Below are 17,503 nucleotides of genomic sequence, written 5' to 3'. Positions count from 1 at the left end.
TTCTTCTTAGTTATTTTGTTATCAGTTATGTGTATTGTCACATTTTATGTTGTTAAATGTATATTCATTTTATTATTTTACATTCTATGTTAACCTCTGCTTGTGGAAAAGCTTTTTATGATTTTTATGACTTTGATTCATCACGTATTTCACTGCATCTGAGTTTTTATGGTGATGGTATCAGTATATTAAGAAGGTACATAACAGATTTTAGTACATTTGAATATTAACATTATATCAGTTGATGAAGTATATATATATATATATATATATATATATATATATATATATATATATATATATATATATACACAGTATTGACAGTATTATAAGTTAAATACATAATTATTTTAATTTATTTTAATCATATTTTTAATGACAAAGTTCTAGAAATAACAGCTGTAATTTTTACAGTAAATTTCACAGATTTAAGTGGTACATGATTTATTATTATTATAATAATTAAAAAAAATAATCAACGGTTTGGTGCATGTAATGTATATATTTTATTTTGCAGCACCACCCACATTATGTATAAACAGCGATTTGTACATAACGAACAGAATTTATGTATAATTTTAAAAATTCATATTTATTTCTTTTTTTAATTCATTTGTTTATACAAAAACAGTCTAAACATGATGTAAATGTAGGCTACTGTAAAAGTCTCAAACATTTAGGGCAGCACTTCTGAGAGACTATATTTTTTTTACTCCTATCGATCCTAGAAGCTGGACAACTAGACATTAATGCCAGTTTAAGCTTACGTAAACTCTCAAATATTTACCAAACGCACTATTTTTATCTTGGCCATGGCCTTGAGCAGAGTAAGAGAGCAGAAGAGACGGATCGACAGAGGGTGGGGAGGTAAGATCAGTGCTGGAGGGTCATAAATACACATGGTCTTTGCAAAGCTCAAGTAATCTTCTGGACACACTGACATACTGGAGTTTTGTGGGAAATTACATTGCCAAAATGCATCTTCATCACTTTAACCTGCCTACATTCGGATATTGCACATTCATTTTGCTAATGCTGATGTACCAGGTAAGTTTAAACCTCTTTCCAACAACTTTTTTTCACCCACAGGTATCAAGAACATGTCATACCGGGTTAATTATTTTGTAAAAAACCCACTTTACAGTAAGCTTTCAATTGTTAACATTAGTTGCATTAATTTACCTTAACTAACCCTGAACAATACTAGCTGATGCTAATTTCAACACACTTCTTAAAATCAAAATAGTTAACGCACTGTGAGGTATAGCACGATCAATGAACAACTGTATTTTTAAGAGCTAACAATTCAAAAAGATTAATAAATTATAAAAAAATACACTGCTAACAGTTAATGTTCGCTAATGCATTAACTAATATTAACAAATGCGACCCCATTAAGGAAGTGTTACCCCATTAATCAAGTTTTTAATAATAATAATAGTTATTATATTTAAATTTTTATTTTAGTATTATTGATATTACATATGTTAGCAGTATGCATAATAATAATAATAATAATAATTAATGAATTATTACATTATATTATTATTATATTTAAAATTATATTTTATTATTACTAATATTGCATATGTTAGCAGTGTGCATAATAGTAATTAATTAATTATTACATTATTATTATTACATTATTATAATTATTATTATAATTATTATTATTAATAATAATAATAATATTACATATGTTAGCAGTGTGCATAATAGTAATAATAATAATTAATTAATTATTACATTATTATTATTAATATTACACATGTTAGCAGTATGCATATGTTCACTGCTGACTGAGTGCTGTATGTTACTGTAGGTATCTACCGTGCCAGTAGTGACTCCTGAGGTGCGATCAGATCTTCAGTCATCACATATACTTCATCGCAAGATCCGAATGTCCCCTCTGTGGCGAATCATGGGGTTCAAACCATATGGAGCCTACTGCCATGACAACATAGAGTGTATTACAGGTTTATGCAGGTAAGTCACCGCTGTCATCATTTCCTTTCATTTGAAGTCCCAAACCTGCCCTGAATCTGAAAACTGATTATATTTTCTACCCCCAGGAACGGTCACTGTTCGTTTAATGAGCCTGTTCATTCTTAGTGGATTGGAAGCCTGAAAAATAGTAATTTATGAGTCAACCTAATCAACATATATATGTATATATAAAATGGCCATATGTTTCAAGCACTTTAATTTCTGAACTCTATATAGCACAGTATGTGTAGAGTATGTGGCCAAATCTGACTTGAAAAGTTACATTACAGTGTGTACGTTTAATGTTCAAGCCATTTAAAAAAAACTTGTTGTTTATTAACAATGATGTTAAACCTGACTCTTGGGGTTTATATTTGACTTGTGCTTATCAATACACAATTAACAAAACTGTAAGTGCATTGTAAATATACTTAAAAGGCTGTATTAATCTGTATGAACTTTTTTTATAATCTTTTAATTTGTTTAATGCATCATTAAGAATCACAGTGCCGTAAAAGTGCATTTGTTACTGTTTAGAATGTGGACTTGCTGGAGGTATTGAGGCTAACATTTTTATTTTAGGATTTATATATGTATGAAATAATTATATTCATGTGATATTTGATATAAAGTACTGTATTTAGCCATGAGGGCATACAGAAGGCCTCAGCAGTGTTAATTAAGATATAGGCACAGGGCCAGTAATTGATTGTAATTGACAGCAGCACATATCTTTCTCAGGATATTCCATGTTCTGAGAGACCCAGTTCTAATGGCAAAGGGCCCTGAAGTAGCTCAGTATCCACATGTTAGTGAGAGGAGTATTTGCACAAGAATGTACTGTAACAGACTGATGTCATTGTACTTGAACGACCTCCAAATGAACCCAGATTGCATGTTCCTTTTCTGACACAAGAGCAAGGTTTAAGTTAATCAAATAAACCACTAACAGTTTCATTATTTCAAGTTACAATTCTTATTTGTGATCCGGTATCCATTTCTGAAATGTTCATCCTCAAATATGCATTTTTTTCGAAGCCTTAGCACAGTTTCTTTTTTTTTTTATTTACACTATTTATAAAATGTTATATTATAAACAAAAATGTCCACGATAAAAAAATATGATTTTACAGTTAACATAATGTATTATCACAGATAGTATGCTGATAATTAGTTCACCATATGTAGTTTTTTACATGGCCAGTAGGTGTTAACAAGTGACTGTGTCTGTTTAATCATTAAATAGTTCAAACAAACACCAATTCAAACATTGTTGTGTATTGCACTGAGATGACCAATGGTGGATTCCACTAAGACTCCCGTCAAAAACAGACTGCATGTCAGTAGCATCTAAATAGTAGTTGCTCATTATAACTTCTTGGTTATTGAAGTATTGTATAGATATCAGACTAACAATCATGTTGTTGGCTAAATAGACTGATTCATTTTGTAAGTAACAAGCATGTTGAATCGTTGGGACAATATACAGATATGGCATCTTGTTAATTTAAAAAATGTATTTTATTTTACTTCATATGATTGATTTTGATGGAAACTGCACCTGTAAATACAACAGGGTGCGCCTCAACAGCAGTTACATCGTCTGATGTAATAGAATACCACTGAACAACCTGTCCTTAAGGCTTTGACATTTGCCTGCCTCACATGTACGGTATTTGATACTTGCCCACCAGCAGCTAAGCCAAGTTCACACTGCTAGTGAGATAGAACCATAGCAGCATTTACGAAACAAGCAAAATGAGAAGCCGCAGTAATTCCGGAGTGAAACTGGACAACTATGCCAGAATGTTGCAACAGACAATCCTATGTCACCAGGTGAGCCTGAATCATCTCACTTTCACCGATTATAAGGGAACAGCCAGTACAAAAATAAACATTACAGACATAAACACACATATTCTTGCTGTGTTGACATCTATTGATTAACAAATCAATAGATTAGTCATGTGAAAAGAAGTAGGCTTACACTTTAGCATACTTTTAAGAATGCAAATAATACACTTAAAGTTAAAACTGGATGTAATGTTTTCAGACATTTAATGACATATTTTTGCGATTAAATTAAAATGTAATATGGTTATTAATATTAAACGGAATTAGTTGAATTTAAGACTGCTTTTTACATTTTAATATGTACGTTTATAATTATGATATCTTTGAAATGAGTGATTAAAGTGTACTGCTGAATATACTGACAAACATTTATGGCAAACTAAAATATACTTCAGTGTAATTGTAATTAAGCTTGTACATTTAAAATATATTAACTTTAAATGTAATACTCAGTTTAAGTGCACTTAAAGGGACAGTACACTATAACATTTGATCATTTACACACCCTTGTGTCATTCCAAACCTGTACTCTTCTATTTCCTCTGTTGAACACAATAGAAGATATTTTGAAGGATGTTGATAACCAAACAGTTGATTTCCATTGTATTTTCGTCCATACAATGGAAGTCAATGGGAGCTGAAACAGTTTAGTAACCAGCATTGTTCAAAATATCTCCTTTTGTGTTCCACTGTAGAAACTCTTACAGGTGTGACAGTGATGATGACAGTATTTTCATATTGGGGGAGGGTGGGGGGGGGCTGTCCTTTTAACGTGTTATTAAAAATAGTCATGAAAGTATACTTCTTCCTTGTATTTCAGTAAAAATCAGTTACCTGCAAGTACATTTAAAAATATTTTAAAGATTTGAAGTACACTACAAGTGAACATTCAATACAATTAAACACAGCCCTTTTTCACAAGGGAGTTGTGAGTTGAGAATACCATTTGAGAATATTTTATGGAATTAATTATTTGAAGAATTTTATCATGCATTATTTAATGCAACAAGGTTGTGTTAATGTACAATTACGAATTTAAAAAGTTATTTTAAAAAGTTTAATTTAGGTAAAAATTTAATTTCAAAGTGTCATATGCTTTAAATGTCACACGCCAGGCCATTGGTGTCACTTTAAATGGTCACGTATACTAAATATAGTTGATTTGAGTATGGCGGACCCTCAGGATGGTGAGGTATATATGTTTCCTTATGATATTTTGCAGGATCCGGTGACAGGGTTGCTCCTAGGAGATGAGACGTCACTTCACGCCTGGGTTAGAGACAATGTGTACAGCATCCTGTCTGTGTGGGCTCTGAGTCTGGCCTACAGGAAGAATGCAGACAGAGATGAAGACAAAGCCAAAGCCTATGAACTGGAGCAGGTTGGTTCATGCATAGTGAGATCAGCTGCAAACAAAACCATGCAATTTTGTCAAAGGGCATCAGAGGCCATGTCTGCTCATGTCCCAGACATTTCATATTTTCTGCTCATTAGTGTTTGTGTCTGGGAGACCATGGAAAATGTCAGAGGGCAAATCATTTGACTCGTGTTTCTTTCATGGTCATAGCAGATGGAGAGGATAAGGTCACGGCCAAAGCTCACTGCTCTCTTTCTCTCTCTCTTGTTCTCTGTCTCTTCTCATCCTGTAGAGTGTGGTCAAACTCATGCGAGGACTACTGCAGTGTATGATGAGACAGGTAGAGATAAACCGCATTCCATATGTTCAGGGAGGATGTTGCATATGAACCAGCCAGAAACTTTTTGTATAATAACTGAGCCTGTGTTTATTTGTCAGCTTGATAAGGTGGAGAAGTTCAAGTACAGCAAAAACACCAAAGATTGCCTTCATGCGAAGTACCATACAGGAACTTGTGCGACTGTAGTTGGTGATCAGGAGTGGGGACATCTACAGGTGGACGCTACCTCCATCTTCCTGCTCTTTCTGGCCCAAATGACAGCATCAGGTTGAACTGAACTTTTAAAGTAAAGTAACACTAGTGTTTGCCGCACGCAATGGATTCAGAGTGCATTAATTTAATAAAGTGTCTCTGAACCATGTTCTTGTGTGGATTAGGGCTGAAAATTGTTTACACACGTGATGAGGTCGATGTTGTCCAGAATCTGATCTTTTACATTGAGTCTGCGTACAAAGTGGCGGTAAGCACCACAATCCTGTTCAGACACAGAAAGACTTTTGACACAGGTTTTCCATGAATATTAAGACTTTAAATGGTTCAAAGGATTTTGGAATGTGGGAACGAGGAGACAAGACCAACACAGGGATCCCTGAGATAAATGCCAGCTCTATTGGAATGGCAAAGGTAAAATATTTAAATTTTTAGTGATAAATTGCACAGTCAGTTAAAGCTGCAGTTGGTAACTTTTGACGCTCAAGCGGTTAATAAACAGAACTGCTTGCGTCTTGCAGAAGAACATCGTAGCCGGAACTACTTCTCTCTGTTTATGTCTATGAAGAATCACAAAGGTACTGGGTTACTCCGCCGCGGTACCCCCGAAGCAATCTAAAATAGTCAGAATATAAACACTTATTATAGGTGTACCCTAGTGATTCAGGACAAGCTAAAAACACGGTTTGGAAAATGGATTCATGGTGTACTCGCTTATTATATACATTTTTCTACATTTTTAACACAAACAAAGTTACGGACCGCAGCTCTGATTGGTTGTTTTCTTACCGGGAGCGGTCTGTAACTGCAAATGGCAATAGGACCACTGGGAGGAGCCAGAGGAGCTTGATTTTTTCACAGATTGTCTCATATTCTACTGTCAGGACATAATGACATGTTTAACAAATATGTAAAAAATATATTTTTTACAAAAGTTACCTACTGCAGCTTTAAGAATTGGTATCACATGTCAAAGTGTCACATAACTGATCTCCATGGGATAAAATAATATGACCTATTGTTAATGCATGTTTATTCAGGCAGCTCTGGAGGCCTTGGATGGACTGAATCTTTTTGGTGCCAAGGGTGGCCCAGAGTCCGTCGTACACTCTTTAGCTGATGACATTCAGCACTGCCAAGTAATAAACGAATTTATGATGTCACACATAGGAGGACAGCATCCATATTGTGAGGTCTTCATGCCTCCTGGAAGTAAATGTTTTTCTCTTTCTGAAACCTTTACATAAGTCTATTCTCAGCTCCATGCTGCCAAGGGCATCAACATCCAAAGAGGTGGACGCTGGGGTTCTTTCCATCATCTCTTATCCAGCATTTGCGGTTGAGGACATTAACATTGTTAACATCACCAAAGAAGAAATCATTTCAAAACTTCAGGTGAATACCAGTGTCTTCAGATATGGGTATTGGTAAATCTTTTTTTTTTTTTTTATCAGATTTTACTCTTGACAGAGTCTTGAGGTCTGTGTGTAGCATTTTAACATATTTCTTGTGTTTTGTCTCATGAATGTCTTCATGACAGCTATTTCCATGAGTTATAGAATACATGAAAGTGAAGCTGAACTACTAAAACAATTTAAAAAAATTTCTAAATAGGTATAAAAATTGCATTTTTAAGACAAAATTGAACTTCAGACTTGACATTTGAAATTGAGTTAATACATATACACAGTAATAAAATGTAATTAAATATATGTATAAAAATGTATTCAGATTCATTTAATTTTTAAGTATTATTTATCATAATTTTTTTTATTAATGATATGAATTAAATAAAAACATGCAAACTGTGCATTTATTTTTTTAAGTCTGACAAACTCCTTATTTTACTGTGTTTATTTGCCCCTGTACTTTCTCACAGGGCAGATACGGATGCTGTCGCTTTCTTAGAGATGGACATAAAACTCCCCGAGAGGTAAAACCTCGCTTGAACAATTTATCAGGAAATATGTCATAGATGTGTGGTTGTCTTTTGGGTGTTCGGAGCTTATTCTTAAGCTCATTCTTTTCTAAGGACCCTAATCGATTGCACTACGAGTCATCAGAGCTGAAGCTCTTTGAGAACATAGAGTGTGAATGGCCACTGTTCTGGACATACCTCATCCTGGATGGCGTTTTTATCAACAGTCCAGAACAGGTAAAGACAATTCACTATATTGACAATAAATAACCAACTATTCCTTAGAATTCCTTGCTTGTTCCTCTCTTTCAGGTTCAGGAGTACAGAGAGTCTTTAGACAGCATTCTCATCAGAGGGAAGAATGGATTACGATTGGTCCCTGAGCTTTACACTGTTCCTCCAGATAAGGTACAACCTGGACACACTTAGTTACTTTGCTCTCAACACTAAAGCACTGGATTTTGTACTGTTATGATGAAACACCTAAATCCAGATTCCTGGTCGAGTGATTCTATGTGGGTTATTCCCAAAGAAAAACGGACTTTCACCCTGTATGTGTCATTTCAACTAGGTTGAAGAAGAGTATGTTAACCCTCACACCGTAGAGAGAGTGCCAGGAGGCAAGTGTCCACTGAAATGGGGCCAGTCGCTGTACATATTGGGTAACCTGCTGGCAGAGGTACGATAAATTCCACAAATATCGGCCGATATGGTAATGCTGTACTGTAGTGTTTATCAATCTGTTACCCGAGGCCACACTGCACATTAAATATTCCTTACAAAACACATAATTACACTCAGGGAATGCTCTGCAACAAAACCATATATACTGTGCAATGAAAAATGATTGAGATATATTACGTTATGTCAACAAAATTATATTTAAGGGCAAGATCAGGTAGAAATAACTCTTTAACATAACAATTGCGAATTACATTTTTTGCATTTATTATATATATATTTTTATATATTTTTATAAAACATTTTTCATTTTTTTTTTCTGTTTCAAATAAAACCCTAGAAAATTGCATATCATGCAGCATGCCTATTTGAACAATTTGAAAATAGAAAATTGTTATTTTACATTTTTTAAATAAAAAGAAAAAAATCCACACGATTTTTACTGTATTTTTCATTAAATAAATTCAGTTCATTCTTACTCAAAACCACTCGTTTATGGGTAAAATAGAGCTTTTGAAGGTACTATGGCACTATTATTTAGTAAATAACTACAAATGAACACTACACTGACACTTTGCGGCTATGAAACTGAGATAAACATATCATGATCAGCTAAAGAACGTGTTCCTGCATATGTAAAATAATATTAGATTTTTATTTTATAGGGTTTTTTAGCACCTGGTGAAATCGATCCTCTCAATAGACATCTCTCTACTGTCCCCAAGCCTGATGTTGTGGTTCAAGGTAAGACCTATGTTTGACAGTAGCTAAATCAATTTAGAAATCTGTTTGATGTTGCATATTACATAAGTATTCTATCTGACCATATTTACACTGGCCGTTGTCCATTTTTATGCTTTCAGTGTCTATCCTGGCAGAAAGCGACGAGATTAAACAGCTCCTACAGAGCCATGGCATTGACTCAGAAACCCCGGAGGACGTTCACCCAATCCGAGTCCAACCCTCCAGAGTCCTCAGTCACATCTATGCCAGACTAGGTGAGCTCAGGGCAGAATTCAAGGGCAGAAGTCAAGTCACCATCATTTATATAGCACTTGTTTCAAAGCAGCTTCACAGAAATAAATGTTGCAAATGTCTTCAGATATGACACACATTCTGCTCTTAATCAGCTCTAAAAAGACAGCAGTGTCATTATTCATATATATCAATTCATATATACATATATATATAATTATTAATTTTTTTCAGGGCGTAACCAAAGACTGCGATTGACTGGACGGCCGTACCGGCGAATTGGTGTGCTGGGAACATCCAAATTCTACATTATTCGCGACACCGTATTTACCTTCACACCTCAAGTACGTGAGTGTATGATTTTAAATTTGCTGTTAGAGTCTATCCGAACATTCAGTATCCCCTCAGTTGCTGGTTTTGGTCCTAATCGAATGTTCAGTTCGTAGACCATCATGAGTTCTATCTGGCCCTGGACAATCACATGATTGTGGAAATGCTCCGCATCGACATCTCCTACCTCTGCTCTCGCTGGAGGATGACCGGCCGACCCACAGTAACTTTCCCAATTTCACACGACATGCTCAGTGAGTGTCCTCATCACCACGTGCACACAGCAGCTTTCTCATTCTGAAAGCTGAGATTCATTTTGTTTTTGTCCTTTGTAGCCGACGATCACAAGCACATTGATCCTGCTGTTTTGGCAACCCTGAAAAAACTACAGGACGGTTACTTTGGAGGAGCAAGGTAACGTATTTAAAGCGGTCAGCACATTCAATAGTTGTCACATACCTAAGGCAGCCCAAAATCATATCAGTTTTACATTTCAAGGGTTAAGACTGGGAAACTTTCTGCTTTTCTTGACACCTCCTGTTGTGCCCATCTTACATTTATGGATTGTGGTGAGTGAGCCACCAGTCAGCAGCATGTATTATGATTTTCTCTTGAAAAAACAAAAAACATAAAGGGATAGTTCATCCTAAAATAAAAAATAAATTACTTTCTTCTGTGGAACACAGGATGTTTTCAAAAATACAATTAAAGTCAATTGGGTCCATTGTTGCTACTGACTTTCAAAATATGAAAAATTATCTTCTTTTGTGTTCCACATACAGAGAATGTAATTAAGAGTCAGAACAGCATGATGGTGGGTAAATGATGACAGAATTTCAATTTTGTAAAAAAAGAGTAGTGCAATTAATTATATTGAGTGTGCACTTGTAGTTTTCATCAAATCCTGAAAACATATTTTTCATTCTACTTTGCATGTGCCTTGCCTGTGTTGATGGATCTGACTTCGGTGAAGAGTCTCATTCATAAAGAACCTCTGAAACAATGATAAAATCCACTAGTCTGATAAAGACTTTAATTTGAAAGATTTTTTGTTTAGATGGTTAAGTCAGTTGCCAGGGTGTTTGTTGGCTGTTAACTTGCAGTTTTGGCTTTTTCTGCATTACATTTTATGTTGAAATATGTGGTCTGCAGTTGACAGTCACTCTGTCGGACAGTTTGCTTAGTTGCATGGGCGGATGGAGGCTTGAGAAGCAGTTTTGTGATGGAGCAGCAACTGCTGTGTCAGTTATATATATTGACACATGTGGTGAAATATTCAATTACTTCACAAAAAACGCGCTCAGTCCTCTGAGGTTTTTATTTAATTGTGTGTGTGTGTGTGTGTGTGTGTGCAGAGGTGGATGACCTGGCTGTGTATCTGGACCAGCTACTGGCAGTTCCTCAACTGACTCCCATTAGTGCCACTAAAGGAGGCCTAAACCGCTTCAGGGCAGCAGTCAAAAAGACTCAGGAGATGGTGTCTCTGGTGCACAAGGCCAGAGAGCTCAATATACTCAGTGAGTTCTGAAAAAGACAGTCAGTCATTTTGACATTGTTCAGAGAACAGGCGCCTTTTCAAATGCTCAGAAATAATTCTTGATTTCATTCTGACCTCCTTGCAGATGTGCATATGTACCTTCCAACAAAACTTTTCCAGTCTCCGGCACCAAACCTTAACTTGCTGGATTGCAAAGAAAAGGTAGATAACACTAAACTGCAGGCTTGCACTGTGAACATTTAAGCAATAATTTGAATAATCATCTGGCTGTCTCTGCTTTCAAAATGGTCAGAATCCATGAATAAAATCCTATACATTTCTACACAGAGAAACCAAAGGTGTAAACCTTCCAAGACAGATCTATGGTGATAGAAATGTATATAAACATTTAAAAATAAATGAACACTTCTTTTAAACTGTAATGATATTTCACTGTATTTTTGATCAAATGAATGCAGCCTTGGTGAGCATAAGAGACTTAATTCAAAAAACATGTACCATTTGATGCCATCTTTAAAGCTGCCAAGGATTCAGGTGGACCTTTGCCTTTTTTCACAGTTCAAAACACTGTTTGTAATAGTTGTCATTCATTTCAGAGAGATCTTTTTATTGAATGTTTCCTGGAGATTCTGTATCTGGAGAAAATCAATGGGAAAATTGCTATCTGGGACTGTTCAAAATGGCTCTATTGCAGGTGTCCACATCTCACAAAGAGCTTTAATGACTTTTTCTTCTGCAAAGGCATCTGAGACACAGGCCCCTCAACCTACAAACCTGCCCAGAGATGTCAATGGTGGGATTGACTACCCAGCCTTAGTGCAGATGCTGAAACAAAGTCAAAACTTGCAGGATCAGGCTGATCTTCTCTATATCCTGTTCAAAGACAAGTCAGTAATGCCGAAACCATTTAATGGGTTTTGTTAGATCTGTGTCCTTGAAAAGAGCCGTACTGTGACTGTGGAGGATGAGGATTGTTTTTCAAATGGAATGATGTTGGGATTTCTTTTATAAGGGGAATGGATTGGGACACCAAAATGCACGGGAAAGGTTGGACGGTAAGACAACTACTGAGTGATTTGTATGAAAGAGCAGGAAACCTAAAACACTGGGGCCTCATCCGGATGATCTGTGGGATGCTACGCAAGAAAGTAGAAGAGCTGGATGCTGTGAGTAGCAGATTTTCTGTATCTGCATGTAACTTAATTTTTCTCTGAATGTGGTTATTAGAGATTTTTTACCATTGACAGGCCTGCTCAGATTTGCTTATTCATCAGAAACATCTAACAGTTGGCCTTCCTCCTGAACCAAGAGAGAAAACGATTTCAGCGTGAGTACAGATACATATGTTCACATTTAGGTTTACCTCATCATATGCAATCTTTGTCTCTGTATAGCCCTATGCCCCCAGATAAGCTGGCAAGGCTGATTGAGGAAGCTAGTGAGAACAACCTCACCATCGCTGTTCTCACTCAGGTTAGAGATGCAGCTCAGATCCACATCTCAACCTTGTACATTTGAATTCCACTGACACTCTTGTATGCTCCTGGCAGGAGATAATGGTGTTTCTGGCTATGAGTATTCGTACCCAGCCCAAAATCTTCAGTGAAATGTTTCGCCTCCGAATTGGTCTCATTCTTCAGGTCATGGTCACAGAGCTTGCTCAGTCCCTCGACTGTTCAGGTATCTCAGTTGCCGTTTCATTAAACTCCTTTATTAAATGCTTAACTTTTGCAGTAAACTATTTTGTTCATTCTGTTTTATTAGGACTGTAAGTTATTAGAGTTAACTTCAAAAATACTGTAATTAAAAGAAGCCAGTGATCAGCTCAAAAATGGTCATTGATATGAAAAAACAACAACAACATTGACTTCTAAAGTCACTTTGTTCAATGATTTACTCATCTACTGTAACGTTATCTTTGAATTATCTTCATTTGAGGGATTTCTCATCAAAAATTGATATACACTACCTTTCAGAAGCTTGGGGTTGGCAGGATTTTTTTTATGTTTTTGAAAGAAGCTTCTAAATCAAAAATACAGTAAAAATTTTAATATTGTGAGAAACGAAACATTAATAAAATGTAATATATTCCTGTGATGGCAAAGCTGAATTTTCAGTATCCATTACTCCAGTCTTCAGTTTTACAGTTTTTCAGAAATCACTCTTATAGGGATAGTTCATCCAAAAATGAAAATTAGATGTTTATTTGGTTACCCCCAGTGCATCCAAGATGTAAGTGACTTTGTTTCTTCGGTATAAAAACAAATTATGATTTTTTTGCTCCAGTCGTTGCAGTCTTTTAGTCCTCTGGCTCCTCCCAGTGGTCCTATTGCCATTTGCAGAAGTACATCGCTCCCGTTAAGAAACAACCAATCAGAGCTGCGCTCCGTAACTTTGTTTGTGTTCAAAATGTAGAAAAATGTATATAATAAGCGAGTACACCATGAATCCATTTTCCAAACCGTGTTTTTAGCTTGTCCTGAATCACTAGGGTGCACCTATAATAAGTGTTTATATTGGTACTATTTTAGATTGCTTCGGGGATACCGCGGCGGAGTAACCCAGTACCTTTGTGATTCTTCATAGACATAAACAGAGGAAAGTAGTTCTGGCTACGATGTTCTTCCGCAAGACGCAAGCAGTTCTGTTTATTAACCGCTAGAGCGTCAAAAGTTCCCTACCGCAGCTTTAAACCCTGCGGCTTATGATGATACATTGATGTGTAAAGACACAAAATGATCGGTCTGTGCAAGAAACTGAACAGTATTGATATATATTTCTTTACCTCTGATTCACGCAATGTCCGAACTGTTGGAACTCTTGTGAACGTGCTTCACAGCAACAAGCATGTGAGGCATTCTTCTTCTTCTTCTTCTTGCATTATGGCGGATCGCAGACTTATAAGTGTGTTGCTGCCACCTATCTCTCAAATGGACCATTGACACTCTATCTACAACCTCAATTATGAGCAGCAGGGTTTAATAGGGATTTGTCTGTGCAGGTTTTTTTACTCTCATAGATTCTGTTACCATTAGCCATGCAATGTTTGACTGAGAGACTGCAACGACTTGAGTTAAAAATCATAATGTGTGTTCTACTAAAGAAACAAAGTCACCTACATCTTGGATGCCCTGGGGGTAAGCAGATAAACATCAAATTGTAATTTTTGGGTGAACTATCCCTTTAATGTGCTGATTTCTTATTACCAATATGTTGAAAACAGTTGTGCTGCTTAATATTTTTGTGGAAACTATGATCATTTTCTTTTCTTTTTTTTTGTAACATAAATTTCGCTTTTGATTAATGATTAATGAATGATTATAATGATGATTATGATTAATGTAATGCAACCATTATTTTCTGAACTCAAAACTTTGAACGGCATTGTAAATAAGATTGGAATAACATTAAATCAATTCATTTTTTAATCAATTGGCAAGCCTAGTTGATATTATTTTAGTACTCTGGTTGAAAGCACACAAGACATCATATCATGTTATATCTTATCAGTCTTTTTTGTTTTTTAGGTGAGGAGGCTACAGAGAGTTTGATGAACATGAGCCCATCTGAGATGAAGAACCTGCTGGTTCACATTCTCAGTGGCAAAGAGTTTGGGGTTCAAAAAAGTGGTAAATATATTAATCCATTGCCAACATCATACTCGCCCATGAAGTCTGTGTATTTGTATATTTATGAGTTTTATTTTTGGGCCAGTGCACTCAACAGGAAATGTGGTCAGCTGTGATGTCAATATCGAAGACAAGAGCAAATCCAGCTCCACCAGACCCGAAGTGAAAGTTTCAAGTAAACAGGGTGATGATATCAAACTGGTGAGAAAAGACTTGGGTTTAGGACAGTTATGTTTCAGTATAATGGCAGTAGATAAAGACCATGTCCTTTTCTGTGTCCTTAAGGCTGTGTCAGTTCATTCGCTGGATATTGGAAATATCGAATCAGGGGTAAGTGGACCAGAAGCAAACAAACTTCTTTTCCAAGCTTGAGCTTTTTCCTTTTAGGTGTAATTAATCTTATTGTTTTCCAGAGATACAGACTTCCATCCATTGAGTCATTTCAAGGATCATTAGGAGCCACGTTGGTGCGTGACAGCAGACATGGCCAATGGCTTCGGCGCAGACGTCTTGATGGAGCTCTCAACAGAGTCCCTTTTGGTTTCTATCAGAATGTCTGGAAGATTCTGCAGAAGGTGTGTGGGACACTTTATATGGAGTGCCGAAGCTGGGTTATTCATTAAGGTTGTGCTTTAAAATAACTTCCCTTTCTTGTAATTTAGTGTCACGGGCTGTCCATTGAGGGCTTTGTGCTTCCATCCTCAACCACACGAGAGGTAAACAATCTTAAGAGATAAAATTAAGTGACATTTAGTTTTAATTTCACAAAATTATATTAAAAAGGTGCCATTTTTAGATGACTCCCGGTGAAATCAAGTTTGCAGTGCATGTGGAAACAGTCCTGAACCGGATATCTCAACCTGAATACCGGCAGTTGTTGGTGGAGGCCATCCTGGTCCTGACCATGTTGGCAGAGTTGGACATCCAGAGTTTGGGTGGGGTCATTCAGGTGGAGAGGATTGTACAAATGGCCAGTCACATGTTCTACAATGATCAGGTTATCATGAGGAGATTCATGGGTCCTTAAACACCTTGTTTTGCAATGCGAATGTAAGCTTCTTTCTGCGAATGTGCAAGACTTCCAATTCATTAGCCATTATAGGTAAATAAACAGAAAAATAACAAGGTGCAGTAAACCGCAAAGCTTTTTGTGCTACTAAACAGTGTGTTTATGATTATGATAATTATATAATATAATATGATAACAATACCAGTGTGTAATATCACGCAGCATAATGGAATGTCTTTGTGTAGAAAAAAATAACTGAAAGCAGTTATCCTTGCACATTCAAGTTATATGCTCTTATGTTAAAAAGAAAACCATATGAAGTGACAAGACAATTATATGGCATTTAATTAATATATATATCTATATCTATATATATATATATATATATATATAATTATTTTATTTTATTTTTTTGAGAACCGTAGCCTGTTATTAGCAATTGAAGCTACTACTGTATATGTTCCAAAATATTTCTTTAAAATATCTTACATTCAGAGAAAACTTTATATTTTTTACTCATTCTGAGCTTATATAGATTTTTGTCCACTAAAATACTCCCTAGCCTAGACTAAGAACATTCGTCCCGCAGTGGCACAGGAAACTGCACTGGTCAAGAAATTCATTAGCACTAATAACTGAATTCTGTTTGTGCAGAAAGAACTGGGAGCTGATGAGAGTCTTCTTGAGAAGGATCACATGACTGGCATCTGCAGGCTGATGTACGACAGCTCCCCCAGTGGCCGTTTTGGGAGCATGACCTACCTTTCCAAAGCAGTGGCTAGTTATGTTGAAGACTTTCTTCCCAGTGGAGCTTGTGCCTTTCAGTGAAGCTCACATTGAACTATCACATTGAACTGTAATACTATCACAGTTTCATTTTAAATGTAGATAGTGATATATTAATGATCTTAGATATTTGCATGAAAAAGTAAAGGCAAGTTAATTGTGAAGTGTGTTACTTTTGCTCCATTAACTTCACCAAATATGCCTTTGGTCAACCCGAGTCCTGTCCCAAAACATGCAAACTGCTTAGCATTAGCAAATTAGCCAAAAAGCATCTTACTCCATTGATAGCTGTTCAAAAGTAGATGTGTACTTTTCACACCTTGTCTCCACCTCTGACTTTTACATTTCCCTACATTTCCCATAATCCTTTGCTGGACTCATCGTTGTGAATTGCCTTCACCTGTATCTCATTATCTCATCAGCTCTATTTAAAGCCTGGTTATACACATGCACAGAGCTCAGTATAGTTAGCCTGTAGTGTTCTTGTGGTTCCTAGTTGCCTTGCCTTTACTTGGACTTTTTCCCTGGTTTACTTATCATTTGCCTGCCCCAACTTTCGCCTGTTTATCGGATTACTTTTTGTCTCATCCTGGATTTTACCTGTTTGCTGTTGATTGACCCTGCCTGTTTTGACCTCTCTATAAAATAAAGCCTGAACTTGAATCCTCCACTACATTGTCACGTCTTGTCATGGTTTTATTTTAGGCTTCAGTTGAAAAGTGCTTGGTTTGTAGTGCTGTATCTGAAATCGCCCACCAATAGAGTGCTGTAGTGATATATTTTTGTAAGTCAACCCAGTAGTCGGCATTAGCCTAGTTCGCTTTTTTTTAAGACAAGTAAAGCTTTTAAGATCACATTACTGATATATTTTGTCAGAATAAAATGTGGAAAAATCTTGAGCTCGTCTTAAACACAGACAAGCTTACTATA

General features: G+C 36.1%; 2 protein-coding genes across 4 annotated transcripts; both read left to right on the top strand.

The window, feature by feature from the left end:
- Positions 1 to 841: 841 nt before the first annotated feature.
- LOC127941592 (liver-expressed antimicrobial peptide 2) lies at positions 842 to 2,946 on the top strand. Its single transcript, XM_052536799.1, has 3 exons — positions 842 to 1,047; positions 1,823 to 1,986; positions 2,073 to 2,946. Exons 1-3 carry the CDS (start codon positions 976 to 978, stop codon positions 2,110 to 2,112), a joined length of 276 nt encoding a protein of 91 aa, XP_052392759.1. The 5' UTR covers positions 842 to 975; the 3' UTR covers positions 2,113 to 2,946.
- A 638-nt stretch (positions 2,947 to 3,584) lies between these two features.
- Positions 3,585 to 17,243, top strand: LOC127941589 (phosphorylase b kinase regulatory subunit alpha, skeletal muscle isoform). Of its 3 annotated transcripts, none has more exons than XM_052536792.1 (32): positions 3,585 to 3,822; positions 5,063 to 5,221; positions 5,490 to 5,537; positions 5,636 to 5,804; positions 5,915 to 5,997; positions 6,081 to 6,161; positions 6,788 to 6,886; positions 6,996 to 7,142; positions 7,627 to 7,680; positions 7,780 to 7,902; positions 7,978 to 8,073; positions 8,237 to 8,344; positions 9,012 to 9,090; positions 9,210 to 9,344; positions 9,556 to 9,665; positions 9,761 to 9,905; positions 9,987 to 10,065; positions 10,150 to 10,220; positions 11,007 to 11,168; positions 11,274 to 11,350; positions 11,891 to 12,036; positions 12,162 to 12,315; positions 12,397 to 12,476; positions 12,544 to 12,622; positions 12,700 to 12,829; positions 14,677 to 14,778; positions 14,864 to 14,979; positions 15,064 to 15,108; positions 15,192 to 15,353; positions 15,441 to 15,494; positions 15,575 to 15,775; positions 16,446 to 17,243. In XM_052536792.1, the coding sequence occupies exons 1-32, from the start codon at positions 3,745 to 3,747 to the stop codon at positions 16,485 to 16,487; spliced, it is 3,414 nt and encodes a 1,137-aa protein (XP_052392752.1). In that variant the 5' UTR covers positions 3,585 to 3,744; the 3' UTR covers positions 16,488 to 17,243. The 3 variants fall into 3 exon arrangements, with proteins under 3 accessions (XP_052392752.1, XP_052392751.1, XP_052392753.1); XM_052536791.1 differs by having other exon boundaries at positions 3,599 to 3,822; positions 16,442 to 17,243; XM_052536793.1 differs by lacking the exons at positions 3,585 to 3,822; positions 5,063 to 5,221; positions 5,490 to 5,537 and having other exon boundaries at positions 5,678 to 5,823; positions 16,442 to 17,243.
- The last annotated feature ends 260 nt before the right edge of the window (positions 17,244 to 17,503 follow it).

Source organism: Carassius gibelio, chromosome A21 (assembly GCF_023724105.1).
Source record: "Carassius gibelio isolate Cgi1373 ecotype wild population from Czech Republic chromosome A21, carGib1.2-hapl.c, whole genome shotgun sequence".
Classification (NCBI taxonomy): Eukaryota; Metazoa; Chordata; class Actinopteri; order Cypriniformes; family Cyprinidae; genus Carassius; species Carassius gibelio.
This window is presented reverse-complemented; position numbering and strand designations above follow the sequence as displayed.